General features: G+C 44.2%; 1 protein-coding gene across 1 annotated transcript in view; it reads left to right on the forward strand.

Moving 5' to 3' along the window:
- si:zfos-2326c3.2 (mitogen-activated protein kinase kinase kinase kinase 4) overlaps nt 1-18,731 on the forward strand; it is a 280,480-nt gene that overhangs the window by 34,167 nt on the left and 227,582 nt on the right. Inside the window, exon 3 of the mRNA XM_055644013.1 lies at nt 15,052-15,108. Within this exon, the coding sequence (XP_055499988.1) occupies nt 15,052-15,108 (57 nt within the window). The remainder of the gene's footprint in view (nt 1-15,051; nt 15,109-18,731) is intronic.

Here is an 18,731-nt window from a genome sequence, read left to right on the forward strand (position 1 = left end):
GAAATCGCAACCACTGCTTTCCACACAAGGCACCAAGTGAAATTCCAGATTTTCACAACAGATTAATAGATCTTTGAGGAGTTGGAATGAAATCAAGATGATGCAAATACAAGTCTGGCACTTTTTGTCGAATATGAGTGGAGAACAGAAAGAATAGTTGTGATCAGTAATTTACTGTCTATGGGGGTTTTGAAACTAAACGAATAGAGGCTTTAAAAGAGGAACTGGATTGGCAATGTGAGGAGGTTATTTTCAGGGTTATGGGGCAAATAGGAGAGAAATCCTATATGGAAAGTAATGTAGTTGTTTCACATCTTTAGACTAGAGATGCAGCGGGGAAACGGGCCTATCAGCCCACCGTCCGTGCCGACAAGTGATCACCCCGTACACTAGCACTATCCTACATACTAGGGGCAATTTACAATTTTACTGAAGCCAATTAACCAACAAACCAGCATGTATTTGGAATGTACTGGAAACCGGAGCACCCCGGAGAAATCCCACGCAGTCACGGTGGCGTAGCGATCACGTTGCAGTCTTACAGCTGTGCTCGATCCGTGCACTCACCCAGTTGCTATCGGCCCTCCCATGGCCATCTTGGCAGTGCTGCGCTGTGCACACTATTTTTAGAAACTTGAACAATTAAAGAATACTTGTATTTGTGCAGCAACTTTTACTCTTTAGTTTATCACAAGATCCTACATAGATGATGAAGAGTTTGTTTAAAAGTGTAGACATAGGAAGGGCAATGGTTTTTTGGGCATAGTGCTTCAACAAGATGGAAATTAGATTGCTTTTTAGTTTGGTTTATTGTCATGTGTCCATTATACAGTTAGTTTAGTTTATTGCCACGTGTACCGAGGTACAGTGAAAAGCTTTTTGGTGCCTGCTATCCAGTCAGCGGAAAGACTATACATCATTACACTCAAACCATCCACAGTGTAAAGATACATGATAAAGGGAATAACGCTTAGTGCAATGTAAAGTCTAATTGAAGTTAGTCCAAGGTTCTCCAATGAGATAAATAGATGGTTAGGATCACTCTCTAGTTGGTGATGGGATGATTAATTTGCCCGATAACAGCTGGGAAGAAACTGTCCCTGTATAATTTTGACTGAGGAGCAACTGTATTCTACAACAGTCCTGTTGTTTTTTAATCAAAATATATTTTTGGGCGATTTATATTAACTCAAGCCAGTAGCCTTGGTGTTCACTTTGCACTGCATATGTAGGTTGGTTTAGATTTTTGTGCTCAAGTCCACGAAAATATGACGATCTTAAAATCGTCTGGCCTTCTAAATCAAGTTCAGATAACTCAGCAAGCCATGATATTGCAGATCAAAATGGGAAAAAAAGTCATAGAATTATAGTCATCGAATCGTACAACACAAAAACTGGCCCTTCAGCCCAATTTGGCCCTGCTGACCAAGATGCCCCTTTTAAGCTCATCCCACTTGCCCATGTTTAGCCCATAACCCTCTATACCTTGCCGACCCATGTATCTGTCCAAGTGTCTTTTAAATGGTATAATTTCTCTCTCAACTGCCTCCTCCGGCTGCTTATTCTATAGATCCACCACCCTCTGAATGGAAAAAAAGCCCTTCAGGTTTCTATTAAATCTTTCCCCTCTCACCTTAAATCTAAGGTTTTTGATTCCCCTACCCCAGGTAAAAGACTCTGTACATTCACCCTATCATTTCCCCTCATAATTTTACATATTTATTTCAGATCACTCCTAATGCTCCTGCACTCCAAGGGATAACGTTCTATAATGTGGTAGCTTGCATTGAGTGGAGGAGAGACTGCAAAGATCCACATATTGCTACTATTGCTGAGTTGCATTTTCCAACAAGCAGGCTGGGATCTGAACTTGACCTCTTGGTATCCAGGCCAAGACCACTGATCCACAGTAGCCCCAGCACCTAACCCATGCAGTGTTTGTTAACTGCCTGTGAGCCAATAAATCAGCTGCAGAATTGGTGTTTTTTTATTTTAGACTTTAACATTGCAGCGTGGAAACAAGCCCTTTGACTCACCGAGTCCACTCCAACCAGTGGTCATGAGGCCTTGTTCAATGAATCTCTGCCTGCACATAATCAATATCCCTCCCTTCCTTGCTCATTCATATGACCCCCCTATACTCCTGACATATGACTTGTAGATGGTGAGATACAGCAATGCCATTGAATGGCATAGGGAGATCATTAGAATTGTTCTTGCTGAACGTGGTCATTTGGTTTAGAGATACAGCATAGAAACAGGAGCTTGGGCCCACCAGATCCACGCCGACCACCTTATCCTCCTTTCTCGTACACTCCGCACACATGGGGGGCAATTTACAGAAGCCAGGTAACCTGCAAACTGCACGTCTTTGGGATGTGGGAGGATACTGGAACACCCAGAGGAACCCCATGCAGTCACAGGGAGAACATGCAAACTCCACACCGAGAGCAGCCATTTTATCTACTGTATTTATTCCACTGTTTGGAGATTTTCTTGATTAAATACTTGTTTAAATTGATTGAAAGATACAGCATGGAAAGGGACCCTTCGGCTAACTGAGTCCACGCTGACTATCGATGTTCACACTAGTTCTATATTATCCTACTTCCGCATCCACTCACAACACAGCTGGGGCAATTTGCAGAGGGCCAATTAACCTACAAACCGACATGTCTTCGGGATATGTGAGGAAACCGGAGCACAGAGGGGAAATCAACTCGGTCACGGGGAGAACGTGCAAACTCCACACAGTCAGCTCCCGAGGTCAGAATTGAACTCTGGACTCTGGCGCTGTGAGGCAGCAGCTCTGGCATCTACGCTAGTGTGCCACCGATGTTATGACAAATGTGACTTCCCTGTTATCTTCACAAGCCTGAATGTTGGCTCTAACTTGTTGCATGCGAACACAAATATCTTTGTCATCTAGCATGTAGCAAATCGGACTTTGTCATTCATCAGTTGGCATGCTCCCTTGTGACTTGGCCGTGGAAGGTCATGATATTTTATCCCAAAGAAATACTGAATTAAAAAATGTGCCATTTAAATATTTCCACTTGCATATGGTCAGGATCTGGAGGCTATTATTGCTGGGGTAAAGATCAGTATTCTCATTCCTATTCTTTGCTGTGCAGTTTTATCACCTTCCTGCTTTAGAGCATAAAATAGATGGAGTGTCCAAAATAGCTTAAGGGAAGAAAGGAAATCCAAAAGCAATTAAACTACCCTGGAAATATTTATTCCAGTACTAGGATTGTGGCTGGAGCTTCCCGTCCTTGCTCCTCTCCCAACAACTCTTTCAATCATATTCTTTAAATTAGGAATTCATTTAGAAAGTATTAAGTTTTACAGTTGGCCCTCACAGCTCTACAAAACTTGGTTTGATCCCAAGGTTTGGACAGAAACAGAATGGATTCCAATGGACAAATGCAGCAATTTAGGCAGCATGGTGGCGCAGCTGGTAGAGCTGCTACCTCTCAGCGCCTGAGATTCTGCTTCAATCCTGTCTCAGAGGGAGTGGGATGTGGCTCTTAGGGCTAAGGGAATCAAGGGATATGGGGAGAAATCAGGAACGGGGTACCGATTCTGGATCTTCAGCTATGATCATATTGAATGACGGTGCTGGCTCGAAGGGCTGAATGGCCTACTCCTGCACATTTTTTCTATGTTTCTGACCCCGTGTGCTGCCTGTGTGGAGTTTGCACGTTTTCACTGTGAGTTTTTCCCAGGTTTCTCCGGTTTCCCCCCCACTCTCCAAAGACGTAAGGATTTGTAGGTTAATTGATTTTGGTTAAAAATAATTGTAAATTGCCCCTAGTTTGTACAATCATGTTAGCGTATGATGTGATCGCTCGTTGGCACACTCGGTGAGCTGAAGGGCCTGGTTCTGCGCTGTATGTCTAAAGTCTAAAGCTGCTGCCTCACAGCGCCAAAGACTCGGCTCCAACCCTGACCTTGGATGCTGCCTGTGTGTAGTTTGCACGTTCTCCCTGTGACTTTGTGGGTTCCCTCCGGGCGCTCCTGTTTCCTCCCACATCTCAAAGATGTGTGGGTTTGTAGATTAAATGACCTGTGTATAGTGTCCCTCATGTGTAGGGAGTGAATAAGTAGGTGGGATAAAGTGGAAATAGTGTGAACGGGTGATCGATTGTCAGATTTGTAGCTTCATTGGCCTCTGTAAATCTCCCTGAGTGGATAACACGAGTGATCGATGGTGAGTGTGGACTCGGTGGGCCGAAGGGCCTGTTTCCATGTTGTATCATTTAATCAATCAATGAAAAAAGACAGCCTTACTTTATTATTTGTAAGTCACTGCAACAGAAAGGTGCAAGGGGAAACATCACCCTCATTTGAATACAATTTAATGGCAAAGCAGGAAATTGCTGATTTCCTTTCATGAGACGTCTGTTGATCCCGGAGTTGGAAAGCAAAAAAACAATGAGAGAAAAAGGGGTCTTGCATTTACACGGCACTCTTCATGACCCCAGGACATCCCGAACACCTTGCAGCTAATGAAGTTCCTTCTGAGCTTCATCATCATTGTTACTCCGGATGTGCCGTCTCCTATTTGCACACAGCTTTGCTCCACAAACACCGAGGTGGCAATAAAACAGATCATCTGTTTTAAGTCAGGACCATTCTTCAGAAGTCTGAAGAAGGGTCTCAAGCCGAAACATCACCTACCGATGTTCTCCAATGATGCTGCCTGAACTGCTGAATTCTCCAGCACTTTGTGTCTTTTTTGGTCAACAAGTATCTGCAGACTTTACTTTAGACTTCACTTTTAGACTTTAGAGATACTGCGTGGAAACAGGCCCTTTGGCCCACAGAGTCCGCATCAATCAACGATCGCCCCGTACACTAGCACTATCCTACACACAAGAGACAATTTACAATTTTACCAAAGCAAATTAACCTACAAACGTGTTCATCTTTCGAGCGTGGGAGAAAACTAGAGCACCCTGAGAAAAAACATGCAGTCACAGGGAGAACATACAAACTTCATATAAACAGCACCCATAGTCAGGTACGAACCCAGATCTCTGGCGTTGTAAGGCAGCAACCCTACCATTGCACTACGGCGCTGCCTTGTGTCTAAAATGTTTTAAAGTGTTTTGATTAAGGAAGGACTAATTAATGTCTGGGAGATGCAAGGAACTGCAGATGCTGGAATCTTGAGCAAAACGCAAAGTGCTGGAGTAATTCAGCAGGTCAGGCAACATTTTGTGATGGGCCACTTCTTCAGAATGGCCGGGATGGAGGGCACAGTGGCATAGCTAGTAAAGATCTTGGCTCCATTGACCCAGATTCAGTCCTGACCTTGGGTGCTCTCTGTGTGGAGTTTGCACGTTCTCCCTGTGACTGTGAAGCTTTGCTTTGAGGGCTCCTGTTTCCTCCCACATACCAAAGATGGGCTGGTACATTCATTGGCTACTGAAGTTTGCCACTAGTGTGTAGGTGAGTGGTAGAAGCTGGGGGGAGTTAATGAAAACATGGAGAGAATAGATCGCAAGTAATGGGCAGGAATTGCCTTTACTCTGAGAGAGGTTTAAGGTGAGGGGGGAGAGATTTAATAGGAACCTGAGAGGTAAATGTTTCACACAAAGTGTGATAGATGCATGGAAGAATTTCTGGAGGAGGCAGTTGAGGTAGAGACTATCGCAACGTTTAAGAGACATTTAGACTGGTACATGGATAGAACAGGTTTGGAGCGATATGGGCCAAATACAGGCAGGAGGGACTAGTATGGCTGGAGTGGCCAAGTTGGCCTGAAGGCGTGTTTCCAATCTGTGTGACTTTATGACTAAGAATGGATGGGCCAAATGGCCTATTTGAATGTATTGAAAAATAGAAACAGGGTATGTTTGCAAGGACTCTCATGATCTTTGAACAATGCTGAGTAAGTGTTGATGTCCCTTTGAGAGGGCACTATGGGGGTTGACTTAACATTGTTTCTGAAGGAAGGCCCCCTTGTCAGGGCAGGGCAACTTGCCAACAGCATTGGATTCTCAGCTAGATCAACCTCTCATAGGACTTGACCCCACAAACCTTTGTCCCAGTACTCCATGAGAAGAGCAAATGAGACGTTTACTCAAAGAAACCAAACTCGGCCGGGAACCATGACTGAGTGTGTGATTAAAAGATGCCCAATCAGCAAATTTGTGGTAATGATCACATCAGTGTTTTCTCTGTCAATGTGTTTCCTGGATGTAAATCCCAAAGTGCGGTTAGCTGCAGAATACCGTGGGAGCGACACCACACTCTTTCGCTGGTGTGAAACTTAACCCTGTGCTGTGAAGTCACTCGTGAGTTCAATGCCTCATCTCGTTCTAAAGGATGTGGCACTTTAATTTTTAATCCCATTTATTATGGCCAACCACAAACCACTCACGAGCAAGGCTCATGTCGAGCTACTGTTCTCTTAACTATTACATAAATTGGACAGTAATCCAGAGGTCTGGAGTAACAAATTTGGAGACATGTCAACTGGGGAATTAAATACAGTTATTTAATTTATGACGCTAGAATTAAAGGTTAGACACAAGGAAATGTCAGTGCTGGAATCTTGAGTAAAACACAGAGTGCTGGAGTAACTCAGTGGGTCAGGCAGTATCTCTGGAGGACATGGTAGGTAACATTTCATAGTGTCATAAGGCAGAGAAACAGGCCCTTTGGCCCAACCTGCCCATGCCGACCAAGATGCCACATCTTGGTGCAAGATTTGGCAAATGGGGGAAAGATCAGTATTCTCATTCCTATTCTTTGCTGTTCAGTTTTATCACCTTCCTGCTTCAGAACATAAAATAGATGGAGTGTCCAAAATAGCTTAAGAGAAGGCAGGTACAGGATACTGAGTTGGGTGATCAGCCATGATCATATTGAATGGCGGTGCATGCTCAAAGGGCTGAATGGCCTACTCCTGCACCTATTTTCTATGTTTCTATCTACACTAGTCCCACCTGCCCACATTTGGTTCATGTCCCTCTGAACCTTGGTGGAAACAAGGAACTGCAGATGCTGGTTTGCACAAATGGACACACGGTGCTGGAGTAACTCAGCGGGTCAGACAGCATCTCCGGAGAACATGGATAGGTGATGTTTTGGGTCGGGGCCCTTCGTCAGTCTGAAAAAGAGGTGGAGGATCTTAGAGGGTGAAAGGAAGGGGACAACATTGACGGGTGGAAGGAGGAAATAGGAGGACAAGGTAAAAGGGTATAGTGTTTGTAATGGAGGGGTCACAAACTTCTCTCGTACTGTTATTAAGCCATGTGCTGCTCTTGAAACCAGTCCCAGAGATACTGTGGTATTTTTCAGAATTGCAAAAATGCAGCACTTGTAAACCAATGTGGGGACAGTGAGTGTAAAATACAATCAAAGTCCCAGCAGGGACACTTTAATTTGCATGTGGTCACAACCAGCTGTATGCTGTGAGTGCAAAGTGAAGGCCACAGGCTGTGACCTGTTAATTGGTGCTTGTCAGTAAATCCATGCAGACTGATAATGCCACATCATGGTTTGGTTCCCTGAGCAGACTGCCCAGCTTGTCTGGAGCACGGTGGCACAGCGTTAGACTTGTTGCCTTACAGCGAATGCAGCGCCGGAGACCCGGGTTCGATCCCAACTATCTGTGCTGTCTGTACAGAGTTTGCACGTTCTCCCCATGACCACGTGGGTTTTCTCCAAGATCTTTGGTTTCCTCCCCCACTCCAAAGGCGTACAGGTAAATGTGAAAAAAAGGCCTGTTTCCGCGCTGTATCTCTAAACTAAACTAAACTAAACTAAACTAAATGCCTCATCACCAGAACTCACCAACAAGCACCAAGTGGCTGCCGGTGAGAGGGGCCCTCCCGGGCAGATCCTTCCTGCAGCTGCCATGGAGAGGAAGCAGTTGTCCACCTCTTCACAGAGTGTGGATTTGCGAAGAAGGTTGCGAGGGTCCCTGTTGCAGTTTATCCCGAACAGCTCCGGAACAGAGGACTCTCTGACTATATGTTCCCAGGGATGTCAAGTGCTGCCGGAAGGTCATCAACTCGGTGAAAGTTGCTCTTTGGTTGGCCCGAACCCTGTTGACCTCCCAGCAGAGCGAGATGTCCATCAGCGAATGTTGCCGACTGGCCCGCTGCAGACTGCAGGAGTGCGTGCTGAGGGACGCACTGAAGCTTGGTGGGGGAGGACCATGGTCTAGGGTCCTTCCGTTGCTGGATATTGGTGGGGGGGGCAGAGTCTGGTGGATGCCCCACTCAAACAAGGGAAGGGACATCACCCCAGTGGACCACATGAGTGGTAAGGGTGCCGGATGTCATTATGGTTTATGAGAACACTACGAAACATATAACGCTGCTGAATGTATGTGTGGCCACGGAGAATACCGGAGGAATTTTGCACAGTTCTAATTTTGTACATGTTTTTTTTTTAATCCTGCGTAAAGTTTATTTTTGATCATTAAAAAAGACACATGTAACAGGACAGGGAAACGACTCAATAATTTCTAGGGTGAACCTTCTCAGGAAGGTTATTCCCAACAGGGCCCAGACTGACAGATACCAGAAATGAGCCAAACAATAGGGGAGATATGGTGGCGCTGGGGTAGAGTTGCTACCTGGAACAGGCAGCAGAGGAAGAACACGCAAACTCCGCGCAAACAGCAGCCGTAGTCGGGATCGAACCCGGGCGGCATCAGTGTGAAGAAGGGTCCTGACCTGAAATGGGTGGCACAGTGGCGCAGCTGGTAGAGTTATAACGCTGCTGCCTCACTGTGCCAGGGAGCCAGGTTTAATCCTAACTACTGGTGCTGTCTGTGCGGAGTTTGCACGTTATGCCCATGACCATGTGGGTTTCCTCCCGTGTTCTCTGGTTTCCTCCCGCATTCCAAATACATGCAGGTTTATAGGTTAATTGACTTCTGTAAATTGCGCCAAGTGTGTAAGTTGCAAAAGTGGGATAACATGTAGCATGAAGGGGTGATCGATGGTTAACATGGACCCGGTGGGCTGATGGGCCTCTTTCCAATTTGTATATCTAAACTGAACTGAGACATTTCCTATGCATGTTCTCCAGAAATGCTGCCTGACACGCTGAGTTACTCCAGCCCTCTGTGAAACGTCACCCATCCATGTTCTCCACAGATGCTGCCTGACCCGCTGAGTTACTCCAGCACTTTGCTCCACACACGTTCCATACAGACAGCACCCGCGGTCAGGATCGAGCCCGGGTCTCTGGAGCTGTAAGGCAGTAACTCTTCCGCTGTACCACTGTGCCATCCTCTATCCATCAATGATGCTTGATGCAACTCTGCTGGGAGGAGTGACTGCGTATGACTTTGAGCACAGTTTTGCAGATTACCAGCTTCCACTCCCTGCATTTCCGGATACATTACCCTACTTTCATTTCTTTTGAAGATGTTGCCAGTTTCAGCCATAATCTTCCTCTTTGTTTTCTGACTACACGTGCTGCCCACTGGCTCGTTGCTGTGAGCAGTCACATGCTCAGCCTTCCCCTCGTCCCGTGTATTGGCAGTGTTATCAGCAGATGTCTACTGACAATAACGCACCAAAGTCTTTAAGAAGGAACTGCAGATGCTGGAAAATCGAAGGTACACAAAAATGCTGGAGAAACTCAGCGGGTGCAGCAGCATCTATGGAGCGAAGGAAATGGGCAACGTTTCGGGCCAAAACAGTCTGAAGAAGGGTTTCGGCCCGAAACGTTGCCTATTTCCTTCGCTCCTTTCCTTTTAAAGACTTTTAAAGACTTTTTTCCGTGGTAGGTGAGGGATGTGAGGGAGGTTTCTGAAGAAGGGTCCTGTCCTCTTCTAGCCTTCAATGTTTCTTCATCGCTATGTTGTTCTCTCTCTCTCTCTCTCTCTCTCTCTCTCTCTCTTTTTTTTTCTCCCCTTCCCCCTCCAAGAGCCCCCACCCCTTTTTCAGCTTTCTCTTCCCTCCCCCCACTACAATCAGTCTGAAAGGTTTCCTGACCTGAAACATCACGTATCTGTGTTCTCCTGATCTGCTGAGTTACTGCAGCATTTTATGTGGGGTTTTTTTTTGTAAACCAGCATTTGCACTTCCTTATTTCTACATTATGAGGCCATGAATAAAGTGAAAGTTCACTCTTTTTCACCAGGGTAGAGGATTCATAAACTAAAGGACATGGGAGTAAGGTGAGAGGGGAGAGATTTAAGAGGGACCTCAGGGCAAATGTTTCCTCTCGGAGGGTAGTTCCGTTTCTGGAATGAACTTCCAGAGGAAGCCATCGAAGCGGATTCAATTATGACTTAAAAACATGCATTCAGAAGGATTAAGAGGGCCATGGGTCAAATGCAAGTGGATGGGATTAGTCCAGTTTGCAGACTTGGTCAGTATAGACAAGGTGGGATGAGGGCCTGTTTCTGTGCTGTACAATTCTATGACTCAATGACTATGATTTTAGAATTGGATATATACTTTTAAAGATTTGGGCTATGAAACGTTTGTAGTATCATGGAGAAAGTAAGGGATTGGGTTTCATTGGATAGTCCATTGAGTGATAGGCACAGTTATGATTGAACATGAGTATTGCAGTTGGGAGGTCATGTTACAGTTGTATCAGACATTGGAGAAGCCACATTTAGTATATTGTGTTCAATATTGGTCACCCTGTTATTGGAAGGATGATGTTAAGCTGGGTATGGCGCCGAAAAGGTTTACAAGGATGTTGCCCAGAGTAGAGAAATCGAGAACCAGAGGACATAGGTTTAAGGTGAGGGGGGGGAATGATTTAATAGGAACCTGAGGGGCAACTTTATATACAAAGGGTGGTGGGTATATGGAATGAGCTGTCTGAGGAGGTAGTTGAGGCAGGTACTATCACAATGTTTAAGGGACATTTGGATAGGTACATGGATAGGATAGGTTTAGAGTGATAAGGGCCAAAACGCAGGCAGGTGGGACTCGAGTAGTTGAGGCATGTCAGTGGACGTGGGCAAGTTGGGCTGAAGGGCATGTTTCCACACTGTATAACTCGAAGACCAAAAAGGCTTCCTTCCGTATATTGCGATTCTACAATTCCCTGATTTCGGCTTCATTTTTGTTCCACTCACAATGTTACCCTGCCATAGGCTCAACTTTTCTTGAATCCATACACAGGGTCAGGTAACCTGATGAAAGAAGTGGTATGATGGCCAGGCCAGGCTTGCTCTTGCCCAGTGACAACACTGATGTACAGCCCCAGTCACACTCCCCAGCCACTGAGTACTGGAAACCTTCAGTGATGTATTCCTCCCACTCGCAAAATATTAGGAGACAACATGGGGTAATTGCTAAAGGGCACAAATTTTGAGTGAGAAATTGGATTGTCATTGTTTAATAGTTTAAAGAGTGCAGTAGCCTCACGCATACAATCCCTGTCCTTCCCCCTCCCTCCCTATCCCCATCCACCCACATCCCTCCTTCCGGCTTTACATTTCATTCCTCTTCTCTCCCCTCAACCTAACACTCTTTTCGCCTCTAACTTTTGTCACCTAATCAGCCCATCAAACCTCCCTCACACTGACACTGAGTATATGTGAAGGAAAGAACTGCAGATGCTGGTTTAAATAGATGGTAGACACAAAACGCTGGAGTAACTCAGCGGGACAGGCAGCATCTCCGGAGAGAAGGCAAGGGTGACGTTTCGGGTCGAGACCCTTCTTCAGACTGGTAAGGGTAAGGAAAAGGAGAGATAGAGACGGTGATGTAGAGAGATAAAGAACAATGAATGAAATGTATGAAAAATAGGAACGAGGATAAAGGAAACAGCTGTTTGTTCGGTGAAAGTGTGAATCTAGTGTGAGTTGGGCGGGTGAGGGATAGAGAGAGAGAGAATACTGGGGCTACATGAAGTGAGAGAAATCTATATTCATAACACTGGGCCGTAAGCTACCCAAGCGAACTATGAGAGGAGAGCGAGGACTGAAAGGTCTGTGTAGGAATGGGAAGGACAATTAAAGTTTCCGGCAACCGGGAGATCAGGCTGGTCCACGCGGGCTGAGCGAAGGTGGTCTGCGAAACAATGGCCCAGTCTGCGTTTGGTCTCACTATCCATCCTCACCCCACATCCAAGCAGCCTGCTGCTGGTCCACTGTGTTACTCCAGCATTTTGTGTCACTGAGTACGAGTTGGATTTCGGAATAGGACTACCCGCTGCTTGGACATCTCCATAAAAATAATAATACAATCAATAACCAGGTTCATAAGTCATAGGAGCAGAATTGAAAAAAAGTTGTTCGACACGGACTTGTAGGGCCGAGATGGCCTGTTTCCGTGCTGTCATTGTTATATGGTTATATGGTTAATAACCAGGTTCATAAGTCATAGGAGCAGAATTGGGTCATTCGGCCAATCGCATCTGCTCCGCCATTCAATCATGGCTGGTCTATCAAATTCTGTTCGAGTGACATATGAAGCGAGGATCTCCTTGTTTGAGAGAATGGTAGAGAGAGGGATATGCAGTGCCATGTGTTTACAGATCACACTTATTGTGCTGTTGATCAGGCACACAACACTCCATAGATGCAGACAGGATCAGAGGACACAGCCTCAGAATAGAAGAATGTACTTTTAGAAAGGAGATGAGGAGGAATTTCTTTAGCCACAGGGTGATGAGTCTGTGGAATAAATTGCCACAGAAGGCTGTGGAGGCTGAGTGATTGGTTATTTTGTAAGCAGAGATTGATAGATTCTTGATTAGTAAGGGTGTCGGGGTTAATGGTGAGAAGGAGGGTGAATGGGGTTGAGAGGAAAAAATAGATCAGCCGTGAATGGTTTCGGTCCAAAACGTTGCCTATTTCCTTTGCTCCATAGATGCTGCTGCACCCGCTGAGTTTCTCCAGCACTTTTGTCTACCTTTGATTTTCCAACATCTGCAGTTCCTTCTTAAACGATCAGCCATGATTGAATGGCGGTACAGATGCGATTGGCCGAATGGCCTAATTCTGCTCCCATGACTAATGAACGCAGTTATTGATTACATTTTTTTGTATTATTATTGAATGGTGAAGCAGATTCGATGGGCCGAATGGCCTAATTCTGCTGCTATATCTTATGGCCTTAAGTAGTGTAGATGGGGCAGCTTGGTCAGCATGAACAAGTTGGGCCGAAAGGCCCGTTTCCATGAGGTATGACTCTGTTACGGATGCCTAGTGAAGGGCTGCTTCATCCATTCTGATTCTATATCATTTAACATGTTTGTATCGCCTCACAACAGGATGGAGGATGGCTTCATGTTTATTTTTACCAAACCACAAACATCTTGCAAGAAACATCTGTGTACAAATTGGTTGTCGAACCTCCGATGTTATAACCGTGACCACACATCAAAATGACTTACTTGGTTACAGACCATATAGGAAAAGCTTGGAAGGGGATGATGTGGGCCCTGTATAAATGGAAGGTTTTTCATTCATTGTTCACCAAGTAGTGTATTTCCCCTCACTTACATTGTTTTGCACAGAAAGGAATTGCAGATGCTGGTTTAAACCAAAGATAGATACAGAATGCTGGAGTAACTCAGCAGGGACAGGCAGCATCTCTGGAGAGAAGGAATGGATGACGTTTAGGGTCGAGACCCTTCTTCATGCAGTTGGCATAAGTTAAATGTACTGCACAAATACATCTCATTGCAAATCACAATTGTAGGAAAAGCAAACTTACTGATCAATAACAAGTTCTTTTTGGCCTTAACTTTACTCCATACAGATAACGTGTGTAAAAAAAACATATTGTTGGACTCTAAATAGAAACATACTCATTTAAAATGTTGTCGTTTAGGAAGCTTATGCATTTTAAGTTTCACCTCAGACTTTTTATTTCCTCTTAATGTTATCTATAAAAAAAATTCTTAGTCATTTGCTGCATTGAACTTGGCAGCTCTTGAGTGGCGTATTGGTGTGATCCCCTGATCAGCCACTTTTACAAGAAGTAAAGTGTGGTCCATGAATTCTTGGAGGGATGGTACAGTGAGTGTTATCAGATTGGATGTTGCCCCTCATCCTTCAGCTTCAATTAATGCTGCACTGCAGATACTCACCCATTCCTTCCTGCCTGTCCCCCTGAGTTACTCCAGCATTTTCTGTCCATTTGCAGAGTCCATCACGCTGACCAACGATCCCCGTACACTTTCATTATCCTAAACACTAGGGACAATGTACAATGCTTTACTGAAGCCAATTAACCCACAAACCTGTACATCTTTGGAGTCTGGGAGGAACCCAGAGAAAACCCACGTGGTCACAGGGGGAACATACAAGCTCCGCACAAACAGCACCCGTAGTCGGGATCGAACCTGGATCGCTGTCGCTGTAGTGCAGCAACTCTACTGCTGTGCCACTGTGCTGCCCTGTGTGTTGTGTTCAAGAGTGGTTAGTGTTCAATGTTTCACAGAAAAGTGCTCTTACTCAGGAAACAAGTTCACTTATTTGACCAAACCTACAGGAAATCCTCATGATAAAATCAAAGTTACTGCTGTAGGATGAAGTGAATGGAACATTGATACATGATGCAGATTATGTGTGCAATATCATTTCTTATCTCTGTGCATGATTGATGTATTAATCACCCGGTTACCTCCATGCCAGCCTGGATAAATAATGCTACTCTATAAGGCCAACCCTATGTATATTTTATATATATATATATGTGTGTGTGTGTGTGTGTGTGTGTAGAGAGAGAGAGTAATTGACCTAAGGCTCTGAATGTTAAAGGCTATGACCAACTTAATCTCTTCGAGTGCTTTCACAAGTAATGTTAAATGTTTGAAATCATTCCAATCCAAGTTTTTTCGTGCGGCAAGAAGCTGCAATTTATTATTTTCTCTTTTAAAAAAAATAATAATTGCCTCTGCTAAGAAAATCTAATCACATTAAATGTAATGGAGAACCATATTTTACAAAAAATATTCGTTTTATTTGCCCCCATTACACCAGAAATTGCATTTCCAAAGTATTTGAAATGCTCAGATTAGATGTGCAGTCATATCAATATATCACCAAATGTCACCAGTATTATTATTCTGATCTTTCTCTTTTTCTTTTCATTACAGGGTCGTCATGTGAAGACTGGACAACTAGCAGCCATTAAGGTTATGGACGTCACAGAGGTTAGCTTATAGTTATTGATTAGGTTACTGGCTAATCTCTCCACAGGTGCTGCCTGACCTGCTGAGTTCCACCAGCAGTTTGTTTTTTTGCTCAAGATTCCAACATTTACGGTCCCTTTTCTCTCAAGGAATATATTTCTTTGTTCTTGCATCTTGTGAAAAATGTAAAAATAAGAGTTTCTCCTCTTAATGAACTTGAATAATTATTGCTGTCTTTTGCATACGTATTTCTTAAATGCTGCGAGCTAGCATGAGGTGAGGCAATTCTAAGGGAAACTAATTCACCTGCTATACTTTCAGTTAGAGTTTAAAGATATAGCGTGGAGACGGCCCTTTGGATCACCGAGTTCACACCGACCACCTGTATATTATTAGTTCTATGTTATCCCACTTTCGCATCCGACACTTAGGGACAATTTATAGGAGACACTTAAACTACATTCCTGCACGCCTTTGGAATTTGGGGGAAGACCAGAGCTCCCGGAGAAAACCCTTGCTGTCACTGGGAGAACATACAAACTCAGTACAGCAACCAAGGTCAGGATCGAACCCGGGTCTCTGGTGCTGTGAGGTAGTGGCTGAACTGCTACGACACTATGCTGCCTATATTCCCAGCTGTGTGGACAGACAACGCGGCAGCTATCATTAAGTTTACTTGCTAATGAAAAACAAAATGTAACGTTGCTTCACATCAGCAGGTCATCTTTTTAACTTACAGTACAGGTTTTCTCATTATCCTTTGGTCAATTTGTCTTTAAAAATATAAATTCCTGAGATAAATATTAACATTATAACTCAGAGGATACAAGGAATTGAAGATGCAGTCATCTAGAGTTATATACAGCATGGAGCAGGCCCTTCCATCCAACTTGGCATGCTGACCAAGATGCCCCATCAACATTAGTCCCACAAGCCCATGTTTGGCCCACACACCTCTAAACCTTTTCTATCTATGTACCTGTCCAAATGTATTTTAAATATTATCATAGTACCTGCCTCAACTATCTCCTCTGGCAACTCGTTCCATATACCCACCACCCTCTGGGAGAAAAAGTTGCCTCTCAAGTTCCTGTTAAATATTTCCCCTTTGATGTTAAAACTATGTTCCCTGATTCTTGATTCCCCTCTTCTGGGTAAAAGGTTCCTGTGAATCCACCCTATCTATTTCCTGACTCTGACATGAAAGGCCATGTTAGTCATTTAACGTGACTTCTCAACATACCAAAGAATTTCTGAGTCTTCATGTCCCCTTACCCTGGGCTCTTCTCTTTATTGGGTGATTGTACAGCTCGTAGCATGCAAAGGTGTGGGAGGTGGGATTGTGGAAAGAATGCTGTTGTTCCTTCAGTTGTTCCACGAGTCGGGCATAATTGACCTGCTCTTTCACCACATTGGTTCAATGGTTCTTTGTCACATATATCAATGTACAGTGAAATTATTTTTCTTGCATACAGTTTAATAAAATGATTGCCACGTATGAGTACAGTTCCAGATTAAATATACCATGTATATAAACAGCCCACTGAGTTCATATGCAAGAGTCGCCAGGTTTTGGCGCCATTTTCAAAGTCCCAGCTGCATAAAGGACCATGGCAGTCGTTGCCTCCATCCGGATCATCCGGCTAACCATCGTCCCTCTCTTTGGAATGTGGGAGGAAATAGGAGCACCCAGGGATACCCACAAGATCACAGGGTGAATATACAAACTCTGTACAGACAGCACCGTAGTCAGGATCGAACCCGGGTATCTGGCGCTGTGAGGCAGCAACTCTAGCCCTGCGCCACTGTGCCGTATCATGAGGATCTTTTAAAGAGCTGGCTTACAGCAAGTTAAATAATCATACAAAGTGGTGCAAATGGGGAGAAGATTGTGCAAAGAGCAGTGTGATGTTAAGTCAGAGGCACTCATCTTTGACAATATGAGGTCACATAAAGTACTCAAAGCACCTAACCACACAAGGCTGTATAAATGACAAGGAATGTCAGTCTCCATTTTCAATAACTGAAATATTGCTCTATTGCAATGAATGTTTGGTCTTTTTCTCTTTATAAATCACTAACAAGCATTTAATTAGTGACAAGAGTGGATATTGTTAGCTACTAACTCTATTGGTTTAGTTTAGTTTCGAGATACAGCGCTGAAACAGGCCCTTCGGCCAACCGAGTCCGCACCGATCATCGATCACCCCATACACTAGAACTATCCTAGACACTAGGGACTGTTTACAATTAACAGAAGCCAATTAATCTACAAACCTGTACGTATTTCCAAGTGTGGGACGAAACCGGAGCACCCGGAGGAAACCCACGCTGTCACGGGGAGAACGTACAGACTATGCACAGACAGCATCCGTAGTCAGGATCGAACCTGGGTCTCTGGCGCTGTAAGGCAGCAACTCTACCGCTGCGTCACTGTGCCACCCTATTGTCGCATAAGAATGTAAAAATGCATAAGTTGATGTCCTCGAAAATAGGTATTAAATGTATCCAGAGTAAACTATGGGGTTTCTTCTGTGTCAAGAATGTTAGATTAAAGTTTAATTTATTTTTGGCAAGTGTACCGAGGTACAATGAAAAGCTTTTGCTTTGCATGCTATCCAGTCAAAGAAAAGTACATGATTACAATCAAGTCGTCCAAACTTTTTAGATAAAGGATAAAGGGTACAACATTTAATGCAAGATAAAGTCTGATTTAAGATCTCCAATCAGATATATGGGAGGTCAGGACCACTCTCCAGCTGATGAGAGTTGCCAGAGTGTTCAGTTGCCTGATAACAGCTGGGAAGAAACTGCCCCTGAATCTGGACGTATGCACTTTCAAACTTCTGTACCTCTTGTCTGATGGGAGAGGGGAGCGGGGAGAAGTGGCTGGGGTGAGACTGGTCCTTGATCATGCTGGAGGCCTTGTCGGGGCAGCCTGAAGTGTAGATGGAGTTTACAACGTGCCTATTTCTGTACCTGCACAGCTTGTATTGTTTTGTGTGATTCCCCTACTCATATCTATCATGGACTTGTAAATGTTTCAATCATCATAGCTTCAGGAAATCCTGTTCAAAGGATAAACAAGCCATTAGTATATATATGTGAAAATGTAGCTACAATAGAGATATGTTCCCATGCATGTGAAAGTGCACAACTCTCTCTCTGTTTGCATGTTGACTTTGGTTTTATTTAGAATAGTATAGATCACGTATTCAAAAGTACAGCGGATGTGTTCAATCAGAGCATAATAGAGACGGCTTAACTGTATAAACTGTAGCTGATCTGCAGTCAATAGTCTGTGTGCATAAAGTGGATTTAAGCCTTTTGTTTTTGCACAAAGTGGGTTTGGGGGTGTGTCAGAAGCTTATCACATTCAGTAATTGTAGTGCCATCAATCATTTAACTGTGTTAATGTTTAGTAAGCCAGCATTTCAGTCACTTTAACATTAAGAAACTTGCTATCAATGAAGATAAATGTCAATCGAAGGAAAGGTGGCAATGAAGTGGAGTATCGGGGTCAGTTCTGGCCGCCCCAGTACAGGAAGGATGTGGAGGCTTTGAAAAGGGCTCAGAGGATGTTTACCAGAATGATGCCTGGATTAGGGGGTATTAACTACAGGGAGAGAGACTTAAGGGGCCAG

This window comes from Leucoraja erinacea, chromosome 12, assembly GCF_028641065.1.
Source record: "Leucoraja erinacea ecotype New England chromosome 12, Leri_hhj_1, whole genome shotgun sequence".
Classification (NCBI taxonomy): domain Eukaryota; kingdom Metazoa; phylum Chordata; class Chondrichthyes; order Rajiformes; family Rajidae; genus Leucoraja; species Leucoraja erinaceus.